Below are 16,098 nucleotides of genomic sequence, written 5' to 3' on the forward strand. Positions count from 1 at the left end.
TCACACAACGTCCCAACTTCATTGGAATTGGGGTTGTAAATATTCTCTTTTTATGCATTTCTAATCAGTAGTTAACGTACCTGTGGTTGCGACGATTTGAACGGGTTGACTTTCTGCATCATGCCTGTGATCCCGTTATTCCAACAAATTGTGAATCAGTTGTTGCAGCTACGTCAGAGCCAGTAAGAAAAAGACAAAGGTGCCTTAACAAATGACACGTACCTGTTTAGTGTGGAGCGGTTTTCCCGTCTTCTCAGGCTCCAAATCAGAGTTCTGAAGGTCAGCCTTAGGTACCTATAAATATCAAGAGAACAGAAACACCTGGACAGTCAGTAAATTTTTTTTTTGGGGGGGGTGAAAATTTCCAATAAGAACAATGTTAAGAAAAAACAAAGGTCAAGTAACATTTCTGGAGGGTCTCCAGCACAAATACAACTCCCATCTCTGGATGGACCTGAACCTTAAACAGAGGAGAAAAAAAAAATGCCACTCTTACATACTGTCTTTACACACCTGTGTGGAATCTGACACACTTCCGTTATCCAGCGACTCCACAGATGGCACTCTGGAGACCTGCAAAATTAAATAAAAACAAAACCACTCAGTGTGTTTAATGGTGGTTGGTATCACACAGGGGGCACTGTGGTTACCTGAGACGTAGACTTAAACGGCTTGACCTTTTGCATGACCCCTTTCAGCTTACCAGGGTTCTGAAATGCAGACAGTGCTTTCAGTTTTTGCTGTAATACTTTGTTTTAAAAGCAGAAGCAGTTGTTTTTTTGGGGTTTCATACCTGTGAAGATTCTGGAGCTGTTTCAAGTGACACTGATGACGCGGCTTTGCTAACTGAAGTGGAAGCCTGAGTGCAAATAACAAACAATCAACATAACAACCTTCATGTGGTTCATATTTACTGCGTGATTTTATGCTAACCTTTGATGACGATGACTTGAAGAAGTTGATCTTCTGAACCGCTCCCATCATCCTGGTCCTCTGAAGTTTATAAAAACACTTGAATAAAAATCTAATTATGCAATGCTGTCTTATACTACTTGCTTTTTTTTTAACCACACATTAAATTCCAGGACATTTTAGCTTTTGAACTTTAACATTTTATTAACTTTTAGAGAGTGCTGAATGTTCAGTGTGTAACTCTGCTCTCTTCCACAGCATGTCTTTTTCCTGATTCTCTCCCTCAGCCCCAACCGGTCCCAGCAGGAGACTGCCCCTCCCTGAGCCTGGTTCTGCTGCAGGTTTCTTCCTGTTAAAAGGGAGTTTTTCCATCCCACTGTTGCCAAGTGCTTGCTCACAGGGGGGTCGTTTTGACCGCTGGGGTTGTTCTGTAATTATTGTATGTCTTTTGACTTACAATATAAAGTGCCTTGGGGCAACTGTTTGTTGTGATTTGGCGCTATATAAATAAAATTGATTTGATTAATGCATCTCTGACAAAATTAAGATTATTATTTTTATTATTACTATTTTTTTAAGATGAAAAAATGCTGAGCAACACAAAGATGTAACAAAGTGTGTCTGTGTGTGTGGACAAAACAAAAAAGTAAGTGACGAGTGTTTTGTTTCAATCATTTTCAAGATGATTAATTTTGGGACAAAAGTTCAAGACAAGGATTAGATCTAATAATTTTGGGTCACAGAGACGTATTTTAACCAAGCTGAAATAATTTCCTTGTTAATCATGATTTATAAAACAATACACTTTGGATAGAGTCAAATATTGTTTGTCTTGTTTTTCTACAAGTTGTATATAACAATAAGTATAACAGCTTCAGGCTTCAGTCTGAACCAGCAGACATTTAGATTTCTTCAATGAAATTAAAAATCGGGTGAAAAACAAGATTGAAATGATCAGTATGTCAAACTATTCAAAAGGAATTAAAATACATCAGAAGCAGTACACGGACGCTGATAAAGATCAAAGTTCACCTTTGACCTCGACCTCCTACAAGAAATGCTATGCAGTTGATATTTTGACAGTTGTGGTGTGTGCGTGTGTGTGGGTGCGTGCATCACCGGTGAGGCGTCGGCCGTCCCTGCATTCTGCCTGTTCCCGCCATGTGTGACGGGATTTTCCAGGTCCTGGTGACGAGTCCAAACAGTGATTAACGGTACAAACACAGAGAAGAAGTGACCTGGATCCAGAATTTCTTTACCTCCTTGCTGGGTCGGGGTGGGGCCGCGGGGGTCGTGGCCGTGGAGTCTTTATTTCGTCTGAACATGATGGTCCTCAACATAAAGCAAGAAATCATTTTAGTAACAACTCATCATTACAGTCACTCATTCATTACTATAAAATGATCATTTAGTTTCTCAGCTCCAAAAGGAACATCAACTAAACCTACAGATACTAAGATTACATTTATTTATTATTTATTTATTTATTTATTTTCGTCTTGATTGAACACCGAGCTCTTTCTTTACGTTTCATTGATTAAAAATAACTGTACAGATTCCTGGGTAGCTCAAGGAGTAGTCAGACGTACCCGAGCCCACGCTCCCGAGAAAAGCATTTATTTTTTCTACTAAAAACCTGTTAACTAAACTTAGAGTGGAGCATACAGTGGGGCAAAAATAGAATAGAACAGAATTTATTATTATCATTGTACATGACACCAGAAAAAAAATACTGTGCATGACAATGAAATTAAAAACAATCTCTTAAAAGCACATTTAAAAAAAAAAAAATTCTACATAAATCCTAGTTAAAATACTCAATCACAATCATAAAATGGCAGGTCCAGCAGCATTCAGTGCACAAATAGCTCTTCCCACAAACCTATTTTTAAGTCTGTTTGTTCTGGCCTTAAGTGCCCTGTATCATCTGCCTGATGGCAGCAATTCAATTCAAATCAAATCAATTTTATTTATATAGCGCCAAATCACAAAAAACAGTTGCTCCAAGGCACTTTATATTGTAAGGCAAAAGCCATACAATAATTACGGAAAAACCCCAACAGTCAAAACGACCCCCTGTGAGCAAGCACTTGGTGACAGTGGGAAGGAAAAACTCCCTTTTAACAGGAAGAAACCTCCAGCAGAACCAGGCTCAGGGAGGGGCAGTCTTCTGCTGGGACTGGTTGGGGCTAAGGGGAGAGAATCAGGAAAAAGACATGCTGTGAAAGACAGCAGAGATCAATCACTAATGATTAAATGCAGAGTGGTGCATACAGAGCAAAAAGAGAAAGAAACAGTGCATCATGGGAACCCCCCCAGCAGTCTAAGTCTATAGCAGCATAACTAAGGGATGGTTCAGGGTCACCTGATCAATTCAAAATTCAAAACAATTGAACAAATTGTAATCTATTAGATAAATAAGATTCAAACCACCACAGCACAGTGCCTTTAATACCTATGGCATGTTCTAATCTCTGTAATAAAATTTTATGGTCAACAGTACAAAAGCAGCACTGAGGTCTAACAGGACGAGCACAGAGATGAGTCCACTGTCTGAGGCCATAAGATCATTTGTAACCTTCACTAATGCTGTTTCTGTACTATGATGAATTCTAAACCCTGACTGAAACTCTTCAAATAGACCATTCCTCTGCAGATGATCAGTTAGCTGTTTTACAACTACCCTTTCAAGAGTTTTTGAGAGAAAAGGAAGGTTGGAGATTGGCCTATAATTAGCTAAGATAGCTGGGTCAAGTGATGGCTTTTTAAGTAATGGTTTAATTACTGCCACCTTAAAAGCCTGTGGTACATAGCCAACTAACAAAGATAGATTGATCATATTTAAGATCGAAGCATTAATTAATGGTAGGGCTTCCTTGAGCAGCCTGGTAGGAATGGGGTCTACCAGACATGTTGATGGTTTGGAGGAAGTAACTAATGAAAATAACTCAGACAGAACAATCGGAGAGAAAGAGTCTAATCAAATACCGGCATCACTGAAAGCAGCCAAAGAGAACGATATGTCTTTGGGATGGTTATGAGTAATTTTTTCTCTAATAGTTAAAATTTTATTAGCAAAGAAATTCATGAAGTCATTACTAGTTAAAGTTAAAGGAATACTCGGCTCAATAGAGCTCTGACTTTGTCAGCCTGGCTACACTGCTGAAAAGAAACCTGGGGTTGTTCTTATTTTCTTCAATTAGTGATGAGTAGTAAGATGTCCTAGCTTTACGGAGGGCTTTTTTATAGAGCAACAGACTCTTTTTCAAACAAATTCAAACAAATAGTGTCCAGGATGGGAGGGGTCTCTGATTATAGTCCTTGCCTTCCTGAGACAACAACTTGTATACAGTTCCTCTAATGAAATGGTGGAAAATAAGTATTTGGTCACCTACAAACAAGTAAGATTTCTGGCTCTCACAGACCTGTAACTTCTTCTTTAAGACACTCTTCTGTCCTCCACCTGTTACCTGTATTAATGGCACCTGTTGGAATTCGTTATCTGTATAAAAGACACCTGTCCATAGCTTCACAGAGTCAGACTCCAAACTCAACCACGGCCAAGACCAAAGAGCTGTTGAAGGACACCAGGAAGAAAATTCCCATCATAATTTACAAATAATTTTTTTCAAAATCCTACATATGTGATTTCCTGGATTTTTTTTTTCTCTTCATTTTGTGTCTCATAGTTGAAGTGTATCTATGTTGAAAATTACAGACCTCTCTCATCTTTCTAAGTAGGAGAACTTGCACAATCAGGGGCTGACTAAATACTTTTTTGCCCCACTGTATGTTTGATGAGTGGGAAGAAGTTTACAAGGAGCCAAAAAAAAAAAAAAAAGGAAAAATTCCTAAAAATCAAGACAAAGGCAGATTGGTGAAGAATTGACAAAGTTGGAGAAATAAAAACAAACAGATGAAGATAAAAGGCTGACGCAAAAAACAAACAGGTGCAACATCGACTGAAGAACTGAAAAAAAAACGCAGATTCATGAAACAACAATCTTTTATGAACTTGTCTCTGAATCAATGAAGGCCCCAGCAAGACATCTAAGAACACAACAAATTAAAAACTGCACATTTAAGATTAGAGACCCATTGAGTAACATCTTTTAAACCTGAGGAAATTGAAAATTGCTTGAAAGAATCTATAAGTCACTATAACAGAATCAAACCCAGTGGATGAAGAGACGATTTAACAAGTATTTACAATCACTAGATCTCCTCTCAATAGGAATGGTACAGAATGAATCACTGTCCACCCCAAATACAAAGAACAAATGAGAGACAGAGCTACCAGCAGTATGAAAAATAACAAATGTCCAGGTAGTGATGGCTTCCCAAACGAGTGGTATAAGGTTTTAGTAGAGGATCTTGCACCCATATTGCCTGAATCGTTGAACTGGACTCTTAACCCTCTGGAGTCAAATGACGCGGCCCTCGCGTAAAAAGTCACGACCTAATTGGAGCGAGACGTAACACTCAATCTGCTGCACTCTGAGGCTCCCTTTAATGCATGTTGAATGTGGAGGACTTCAACCTTTATAGCACTTTTTAAATTTTGTTAATAGGCCTAGTATAACTAGACTTATGAGTATTTTTACATCAAGCGTTTTCATGAATATTATTGTCATTTTTCACTGTGTTTATGTACACACACAACCAAAAGGATCATTCCTTCTCTACTGGAGCACAGCGGTGGAAGAAATATGACTCCTCCCTTCCTCACTGGTTGGCTCCAGAAATTTTCCACCAATCAGAAGTCACTAACCCCACATGTTTTGATCACAGCCCACCAGTGGTGGGCACAGCTAACCAAAGAGTTAGCTTTGATAACAGCTAATCAGCTATCTGAAAAGTTATCTTTTATAAAGCTAAACCGATAAACCACCCAAAAATTTATAGGAAGCTACAGCTAACTGATAACTTTCAGTATTGCCACCGGGTACACTTGCAACTACTAACAAGCTGAGTTTGAGTTTTGACACCACAATTGCTTCTGGTAGCATCAAAGGTAACCACAGACCCAAACAATGAGTCAGCACTGTCTTTGTGCGTCCTGCCCATTGCTGGAAGCTCCTATTTACTTCACATCTTGCAGCAGTTGAGCAGAGCTAAGCTCAACTCTACACACACAAAACAAGTCATTATTCCTTAACAGAATACAGCAGTGAGGCAGAGGTCTTGGAAAATAAAGCAGTTTTGACTTATGGTTTTGATTTAAAATCAAATTAACCCGGATAGAATAACTCCATTAATGTCAATTCTCTCATTTGTACAAAGTTAAAATATAACACATATCTTTTAATTTTAAATAATGCACTGATTCTGAAGTTTTGTAAGAAACACAAACAGATGCCAAGGGATAATGGGGTAAATGAGCCTCTGCTAACACTGAATGGTTGACTCATTCATTCTATGTAAAAACCAACATGTTAATGTGACGTGGCATGTGTGTTGGTATTTACAAATAAATGTGCTTTTGTAAAATATGCCATTTTATTGTGTTAAAAAAAAAAAAAAAAAGCCATTTGCAAAAGCCAAAATCAAGTTGTCTGATATAACCAGGGTCAAAATACACAGAACACTGCCATCTACTGGCACACAGGCGCTCAGACCCTAACCCATAATCCTTTACGTACCAGGTTTTTGCACACACCAGAGTTGCTGCGGTTTAAACAACAGAATCCACAACAATTGTAAATGAAGATTATACAACCAAAACGTACATTTTTATTTCTTTAGCTCCAACAACTCTCAGGCGCGCAAAGGCTTATGGGATATCTCAATACTTAGGGCGAATACTGCCATGAAAACTACTGGCCAGTAGATGGCAGTAGAGACTGTGAAAATTGCCAAAACAAATATTCCAAATAAATAAATAATCCGTGTCTGCTTACATTTAATTTGTGTGGAATTTAATAAACGCAACACCGAATTTCAGACATCTTATATATATATTACTCTGGAACAAAGAGGACAAACAAAGAGGACAATAACCAGGACATTATAGAGCAAACAGGAAGTGACTGCAACTCAGTGATTCCAACTGAAAATAATGGAGAAGCAACCTGAGCTTCTTTTTTTGACGCTTAGTTTTTACTGAATTTTTCACTTAATTATACACACACCACAAAACAATATAACAATAACAATATAACAGTCGGCTACTAAAATCAAATTCAGTCCTATAATAAGCATTAAAAGTAAACAGGTATAAACATGATCATATTCAAAACAATTTTAAGAGCAGCAATGAATTTAATATTCAGAGGGAACTTGAGACCAGCCACACATCAGTTTCCTGTAAATTTAGTCCATTTCCCCCACCTTGTTACATAAAGATCTGGCTGCAGTCTGAGCATAAATGTTAATCTCTCCATTTTGTGAGTTTCTTCAACTCTTTTCAGCCAGTCCTCCAGCTTTGGAGGGTCTGGCAGAAGCCATTTTTGGGTAATTGTTTTTTTGGCTGCAGCACCAAAGATTTTAAGTAAGTATCTATCATTTATTGACATTTCCTCAGGGAGATCTCCTAGCAATAATGTCAAAATGGGTTGCTGCAATTCTAAACCCAAAATCCGTTCTATTTCCACTTTAACACCACTCCAAAATCCAGTAATGTTTGGACAGGACCAGCAAATGTGAGTGTGGTTGGCCTCTTTGTCCCCGCAACCTCTCCAACACTTAGCAGCACCCAAGTTTCTCCCTTGTTGTTGTTTTGGAGTTATGAAAAATTGGACCAACCTTTGCCAACAAAACTCTCTCCACTAAGTTGAGGAAGAAGTTGACATTGCAGATTCACACATATTGTCCCATTGTTCATCTGAAATATCCATATTTAGTTCTTTCTCCCATCTTTTTTAATATAATCTGTTGATTTGCAGTTGCCATTCAACAAGCCTTGATAGAGTTTAGAAATGATCGATTTACATTGATTATGGTAAGCTTGTATAACCAGATGAATTATCCCATTATTTTCTGACACCTTCACTACTTTTGAAAATATATATTGACATAATTGTAAATACCTAAAAAAAAATCTCTGTTTTCTATATTAAATTTCTGCTGCAGGTTTTGGAAACTCGGCATGGCATTCTTATTTAATAGTTTACAATATGCAGTTATACCTTTATATGACCAGTTTTTAAAAGCTCAATCCATTTGATTAGGTTTGAACTCTGAGTCAAATGCAGCCCATCTTAAAATTCTTATCTGGTCGCTCATATTTAGTTTTTTCACCACCCCAAACCACGTCGATAGTGTAAAGGAAACCAGCGGATTTAACTCCTTTTGACATGCCTCTGTTAGTTTCTGATCGCCAATCAAAGCTTGTACTGGAATATTTCCACATTTTCTTTCTATTTCCTTCCATCTAGCCTCACAAGCATCGTCACACCACTGTATAACTGTTTAAGTTGAGCCGCAGATAGTAGTCATATAGACTTGGGAGGGAAAATCCTCCTCTTTCTTTTTTGATCATCAGTGTACTGTAGTTAACTCTAGGTTTTTGTCCTTTCCAACAAATCAGGATATTGTTGTCCCATTCATGAAACTGTGAGTGAGGAATTTTAACAGGCAATGACATAAATAAGTATAATAACCTAGGCAACACTGACATCTTTATCTCCTCAATTCTTGCACTAAAATCAAATATATATGTTGCCCATTGTGTGAACTCTTCTTTAATCCTCCTATTTACATTGTCAAAGTTTTTCCTATACAAGTCACCTGGGTTGTGGGTGAGCCACACCCCCAAATATCTAATTGCTTTTTTAGACCAGTCAACGGTGATTTTATTTTTAATCTCTTTTGAAGGGGAATAATTAAAAGTCATAATTTGGGTTTTACCTATATTTAATTTATATCCTGAATAAGTACCAAATACTTCTAGTAAGTCTAGAAGGGCCCGAATGGATTGTTCTGGATTAGAGAGGTATAAAAGAATATCATCAGCATATAACGCTATTTTGTGTTCTCTTGAATTTATTTCTATGCCTTGGATATTATTTCCTCTTATAGCCTGGGCTAGTGGCTCTATGTATAGGGCGAATAGACTAGGGGATAATGGACAGCCGTGACGGGTAGATCGAGCGAAGCGCTCTATTGGGGTGATATGGTACTATGAGGTCCTTAAGATAAGAAGGGACCTGATTATTCAAAACCTTATAAGTAAGAAGAAGAATTTTAAATTCTATTCTAGAATTAACAGGAAGCCAATGAAGAGAGGCCAATATGGGTGAGATATGCTCTCTCCTTCTAGTCCCCGTCAGTACTCTAGCTGCAGCATTTTGAATTAACTGGAAGGCTTTTCAGGGAACTTTTAGGACAACCTGATAATAATGAATTACATAGTCCAGCCTAGAGAAATAAATGCATGAATTAGTTTTTCAGCATCACTCTGAGACAAGACCTTTCTAATTTTAGAGATATTGCGTAAATGCAAAAAAGCAGTCTTACACATTTGTTTAATATGCGCTTTGAATGACATATCCTGATCAAAAATGACTCCAAGATTTCTCACAGTATTACTAGAGGTCAGGGTAATGCCATCCAGAGTAAGGATCTGGTTAGACACCATGTTTCTAAGATTGTTGGGGCCAAGTACAATAACTTCAGTTTTATCTGAGTTTAAAGCAGGAAATTAGAGGTCATCCATGTCTTTATGTCTGTAAGACAATCCTGCAGTTTAGCTAATTGGTGTGTGTCCTCTGGCTTCATGGATAGATAAAGCTGGGTATCATCTGCGTAACAATGAAAATTTAAGCAATGCCGTCTAATAATACTGCCTAAGGGAAGCATGTATAAAGTGAATAAAATTGGTCCTAGCACAGAACCCTGTGGAACGCCATAATTAACCTTAGTCTGTGAAGAAGATTCCCCATTTACATGAACAAATTGTAATCTATTAGATAAATATGATTCAAACCACCGCAGCGCAGTGCCTTTAATACCTATGGCATGCTCTAATCTCTGTAATAAAATTTTATGGTCAACAGTATCAAAAGCAGCACTGAGGTCTAACAGAACAAGCACAGAGATGAGTCCACTGTCTGAGGCCATAAGAAGATCATTTGTAACCTTCACTAATGCTGTTTCTGTACTATGATGAATTCTAAAACCCTGACTGAAACTCTTCAAATAGACCATATCCTCTGCAGATGATCAGTTAGCTGTTTTACAACTACCCTTTCAAGAATTTTTAAGAGAAAGGAAGGTTGGAGATTGGCCTATAATTAGCTAAGATAGCTGGGTCAAGTGATGGCTTTTTAAGTAATGGTTTAATTACTGCCACCTTAAAAGCCTGTGGTACATAGCCAACTAATAAAGATAGATTGATCATATTTAAGATCGAAGCATTAAATAATGGTAGGGCTTCCTTGAGCAGCCTGGTAGGAATGGGGTCCAATAGACATGTTGATGGTTTGGATGAAGTAACTAATGAAAATAACTCAGACAGAACAATCGGAGAGAAAGAGTCTAACCAAATACCGGCATCACTGAAAGCAGCCAAAGATAACGATACGTCTTGGGATGGTTATGAGTAATTTTTTTCTCTAATAGTTAAAATTTTATTAGCAAAGAAAGTCATGAAGTCATTACTAGTTAAAGTTAAAGGAATACTCAGCTCAATAGAGCTCTGACTCTGTCAGCCTGGCTACAGTGCTGAAAAGAAACCTGGGGTTGTTCTTATTTTCTTGAATTAGTGATGAGTAGTAAGATGTCCTAGCTTTATGGAGGGCTTTTTTATAGCGCAACAGACTCTTTTTCCAGGCTAAGTGAAGATCTTCTAAATTAGTGAGACGCCATTTCCTCTCCAACTTACGGGTTATCTGCTTTAAGATGCGAGTTTGTGAGTTATACCACGGAGTCAGGCACTTCTGATTTAAAGCTCTCTTTTTCAGAGGAGCTACAGCATCCAAAGTTGTCTTCAATGAGGATGTAAAACTATTGACGAGATACTCTATCTCACTTACAGAGTTTAGGTAGCTACTCTGCACTGTGTTGGTATATGGCATTAGGGAACATAAAGAAGGAACATATCCTTAAACCTAGTTACAGTGCTTTCTGAAAGACTTCTAGTGTAATGAAACTTATTCCCCACTGCTGGGTAGTCCATCAGAGTAAATGTAAATGTTATTAAGAAATGATCAGACAGAAGGGAGTTTTCAGGGAATACTGTTAAGTCTTCAATTTCCATACCATAAGTCAACAAGATCTAAGATATGATTAAAGTGGTGGGTGGACTCATTTACATTTTGAGCAAAGCCAATCGAGTCTAATAATAGATTAAATGCAGTGTTGAGGCTGTCATTCTCAGCATCTGTGTGGATGTTAAAATCGCCCACTATAATTATCTTATCTGAGCTAAGCACTAAGTCAGACAAAAGTTCTGAAAATTCACATAGAAACTCAATTAAATAGAAATTATAGATGCATACAATTTGTAATCTTGATTTAGAATTGATATTGGCCTATACGAGCTGCACAGTATTTTATCCTTGCCTTCCTTTGGTATTACTGTTATAATCGCCTCTGTCCATGATGGTGGTGTGGTCATTTTCACTAGCGTCCAATTCAGTGATTTTAATAATACCGGTAATAATTCTTCTTCAAACGTTTTATACCACTCGGCTGGCAGGCCATCTGTACCTGGTGTTTTATTGTTTTTTAGTTTTCTTAACATCACATCTTCAGTTCCTTCATATCTATTGATTTAGTTAAACTTTCATTCTGAGTTTCTCCAATTGATGGTAAATCTAATGAATTTAAAAATATTTTAACATCTTCTAGATTACTTTGTTCAGGTTGTGTATATAATATGTTTGAAATGCTTTATCGATTCCTTCTAAATTGTTTTCTAGTTTCCCTGTTTTGGGGTCAACTATTGCGCATACTGATTGCTGCATTTGTTTTTTACGAATTTTCCTAGCAAGTAATTTGTTGCCTTTGGTCCTGTTTCGTAATATGTCTGTTTCAAAAATTTATATTTCTTTTCTTCCTCTTCTTTATGAATATCTAAATTTTTGTCCTTACCTGTCGAATTAATTCAAGGGTCTGACTAGATTGATTCCTAATATGTTCACTTTCCAAGCTTTTTAATGTATTTTCCAGATCATTAAGTTTTTCTTTTGCTCTCTTAATAGCTGTACTCAGTGATATAAATTTCCCTCTTACAACAGCTTTCAAAGTGTCCCATAAAATATTAGGATTGACTTGTTCATTGTCATTTAATTGCAAAAAGTTTTCTATTTCTGCTTTAACCTCTTTTATAACGTTTTTATTATTTAATAAACTTGTATTTAGTCTCCATATTGTCTTTTAGGTCTTATATCCAAATGAAGCGCTAAATAGATTGGTGAATGGTCTGATATATCCCTAGTACCTATATCACAGCTTTCTATTCTATGTCTACCATTCCTGAATACCAGGAAGAGATCTATCTGTGAGTATACTGCGTGAGGGGGGGAAAGTAGGTAAAATCTTTTTCCGTTGGATGCATCTCCCACCATACATCCAGTAAATGTAGGTCATCCAGGCCCTTCCTTAATTTACTTTGTGGTGTGACTATCCTCTTATTATCAGATGTATAATTTTTATTCAATATTGTATTAAAGTCACCTGTGCATATTAATATACCCTGTGACTCTGAAGATATTATTTCTAGAATTTTTTCCAAAAAATGCTGATCATAGTGTGGTGGAAAATAAACGGAGAGAAGAGTAGTTAATTTACCCTCTATTTTCCCCTGAACCAATATATACCTAACCTTCACTGTCCCGTTTATGTTTAATAAATTCAAAATGTAGGGAATTATGTATTAGCACCGCAACCCCTCTTTTGTGACCTGATTTAAAAGAACTGTAATAAGTATTTCTAAATCCAAATTTTTTTAATTTCTCGTGTTCTGTTTGGGACAAATGAGACTCCTGGAGAAACGTAATTTGAATTTTCTCCCTTTTTATTTTGGACATTACTCTACTCCTCTTAACAGGGTTATTCATGCCGTTTATGTTCCATGAAGCTGCTCTAAAATTATTATTAGTCATACCAGTATGCCCGTTTACCTACGTCGACATCAGAATAAGAACAAGAACCATTAGAACATAGAACAAATAAAAGTAAAAAAAAAAGACTTCCAACCTTAGGGCTTCGTTCTGCCCTATCCACCCACTACGTCCTTTCCAACCTTGTAGGAGGAACAGTCCTATCCAAGATAGGGACTCCTTCTCCACCTGAAGCAAAGTTCCTTCTCCTTTGAGCATAAACAATTGTCCATTAGTCCTAATCACCATTAATGTGTTTAATTGACAGGGAGTCAAAAAGAATAAACCTCAAATTAATTAAAAATAAATAAATAACCAATATATATCTGTGTATCTTGTATTTTTCAGTCATGGCACACATCACCAGTTCTGTCTTCAATTATTGAACGTGTGAATGCAATAGAACATGCAGTTAGTATGTCACATTGTCCTTATCTTAAATTCAAAAGAGATGCATAAGTAAAAGCGTCTTATGTACCTTCATGTTACAGCCCGCGTCTTCTTTAGTGAAAAAAAATAAAAATAGGCCTCATTATAAAATAAATTATATTTGCTGTCATTGAAATTCATGGAGCTTCTCACGGGCACGTTCGGTGTGCGAGCTGTTCACTTTATTCCAGTGTGCGCCTCGGGAAAGTGGAGGCCCGTCCTCAGCACCAGAGTGCGGCACCTGCACCGAGTATCCCCTCTTCTTCATGTCCTCAGCCACCTCTGCCACATCCTTGTACACGCGTGGACCTTCTTCCCAATGGATCCTCATCTTAGCCGGGTACGGTGTTTGAAAATGAATCTTTTCCTCTTTAAGGATCCTCATGATGTGTTTGTATTCTTTAAGCTTGTTGTTTACCTCCGTCGGCAAGTCGTGCGCGAATGAGATCGTGGTGCCATCAAATGTTATCTTTTTTTCCCATGCCGCTTTTAATATCTTCTCTTTCATGTCGTACCTGAGAAAATTAACTAGGATAGATCTTGTTATCGTGTTATCGCGGGGTTTCGGGCCAAGTGAACGGTGTGCTCTCTGTATCTGCAGATCCATGTCTTCCTTAAAGGAAAGTTGCTCTTTTAAAAATGCTGTAATGAACGCTAGCATAGCGCTCCCTTCGGCCCCTTCTTTAACACCGTAAATGCGGATATTATTGCGACGAGATCTCCCACGTTCACTGTCTTGAGCTTGTCCACTCGCTGTTCAGTCTCAGTGAGCCTTGTACTCTGGTTACGAATATCCGCACTGACCTCCTCCAGCTTCTGGTTCACTTCAGCCTTAAAATTGTTCAAGTCTTGTTTGATATCCCTTTTCATTGCGTTGATGTCGTTTTGCATTTCTTTTATACTGCCGCATAAGTTCTGTATGGCTTTAGCGGTAGATAGCTCACTTCCCTCGTCTGGCTCTGCGGCCTGCATCGCACTAGTTTGGTCCTCAGCGTTTATAGAATTAGTCTTCTCTTGACTGTTGCTTTTTGGACCCCCTTGTCTCTTCTTTGATCTAACTCCACGCATAATATGTCATTTTGGACACATACATAATCAATTTATCGAGTTTTGTGGAGTTTTTTTCCACATCTGATCAGGACCACCAAAACATTAGACCGCCATCTTGAAACGCTCACCTGGAAGTCCTCTTCTGGCATTTTTACATAAAACAAACAATAACAACGTCTATAAACCCAGATAATATATTCATGAGTTTCAGGCACAGTATACAAAGAGTTTAATGCTGTTGTCCGTGTGGAGCCTGATCAGAGCATCTCAAATGCATTTCTCCTGTTGTGAACATTTACTCATAATGCACTAGCACTGCCGAGGGATGTCCACATTAAAACCTTCAAAATTAGTGCAATACTTTAAAGGGTCCCTGCCACGCCATGATGTTTTTACATATTCTTGAAAAATAAAAAAAGCTTTTTCCACGTCTTTGTTTTTTACCATAAAATTACACTGAACAAGGATTTAGACGTTTCGTTACCCATCTGAGAATTTGAATTTACCACCTCCGAGTTGACCTACTTTTTCACTGTAACGGATGTGACGTCATGAGAATAAATGTGTCGAAGCATGGCTCTGTTTACCAATACGGCAGGCACGGACAGCGAAGGCATAGTACGCGATTATAGTGAGGATTTAAGTGACATATCGATTGTTTTTGAAGAAGATGAGGAAGTTTCTGATGAAGATACTGACAGTGAAAATAATGAGCAGCTCCAAACCGTGTATGTTCCAGCTGAACGGGACAAAAAGAGGATGTGAATGCAGCTGTCAGCTGACAACAACAACAACGCTGTGGATGAGGATATAGGCTGCTTACACAACACAGAATGGTTTGTTCACTCACCACCTTTTCTTAGAAATGATCATTTATTCCTGGCACAGTGTGTTTGTGTATGAAAAAATTTCAGCAGCACAGCGTGCTTAAATTCAGGAGTTTGTTCTAAAATCACTGAAAATAATAAAGTTTCTGTACATATTTACTCATTTATAAGTCAGTTTCTTGTGATTGCTAATTCTTCACATTTTATTCAAAGCAAATGATTGTAAATCTTTATCTGAAAAGCTGTAGACCCACATGGGATGGGGAAAAAAGATTTCTAAATAAAAGAAAATTTTACTTCTATATCTGTTGTCAAATTTTATCAGGCATAATATTGTAGAAAAAAAAGTTTATGCTAAATGGAGACTCTCCTGTCCAAAATACACACACAGAACATCTGTAATCATAAATTGTATCACATCTAATCTACTTTGAATGAACATAAGGCTGAACAAAAAACAGGCTGTTCAGTTTACATGCATACGTATATTTGGAAAACACAAAAATGTAAATTTTCTGGTTTTTTTCAGGTGTTCAAGTGAACACAGTCAGCCGATGCGTGTGTGGTTAATGTTTTGTTGTTGTTTGGGGTTTTTTTGTAAAAATGAGGCATTTTATGAATGTGGAGCAAGCGCTTCAGTTATTTTTTTTGAACTGGAGGAAGACAGAGCGCGTGCATCGTCAGAGTCTGAAACAGACGGTGAGGATTCTGGTGCTGAAAGAGATGATCCCTCTTCTGTTCTGGAGGAGCAACCAAAGCAAATGGATCCACCAACGTGTGCACAGAGATCTGAAGAGAGGGTCGGAGCGCGCGCCTCTGTTTCCAGATCCAGATCT

General features: G+C 37.7%; 1 protein-coding gene across 1 annotated transcript in view; it reads right to left on the bottom strand.

Annotated features, from left to right (window-relative positions):
• Positions 1-16,098, bottom strand: part of LOC117505066 — a 59,078-nt gene that overhangs the window by 29,682 nt on the left and 13,298 nt on the right. Inside the window, 7 exon segments of the mRNA XM_034164590.1 lie at positions 223-294; positions 514-573; positions 651-710; positions 794-859; positions 934-993; positions 2,032-2,097; positions 2,172-2,244. Of these exon segments, the coding sequence (XP_034020481.1) occupies positions 223-294; positions 514-573; positions 651-710; positions 794-859; positions 934-993; positions 2,032-2,097; positions 2,172-2,237 (450 nt within the window). The 5' untranslated portion in view covers positions 2,238-2,244.

Source organism: Thalassophryne amazonica, chromosome 23 (assembly GCF_902500255.1).
Source record: "Thalassophryne amazonica chromosome 23, fThaAma1.1, whole genome shotgun sequence".
Lineage (NCBI taxonomy): Eukaryota > Metazoa > Chordata > Actinopteri > Batrachoidiformes > Batrachoididae > Thalassophryne > Thalassophryne amazonica.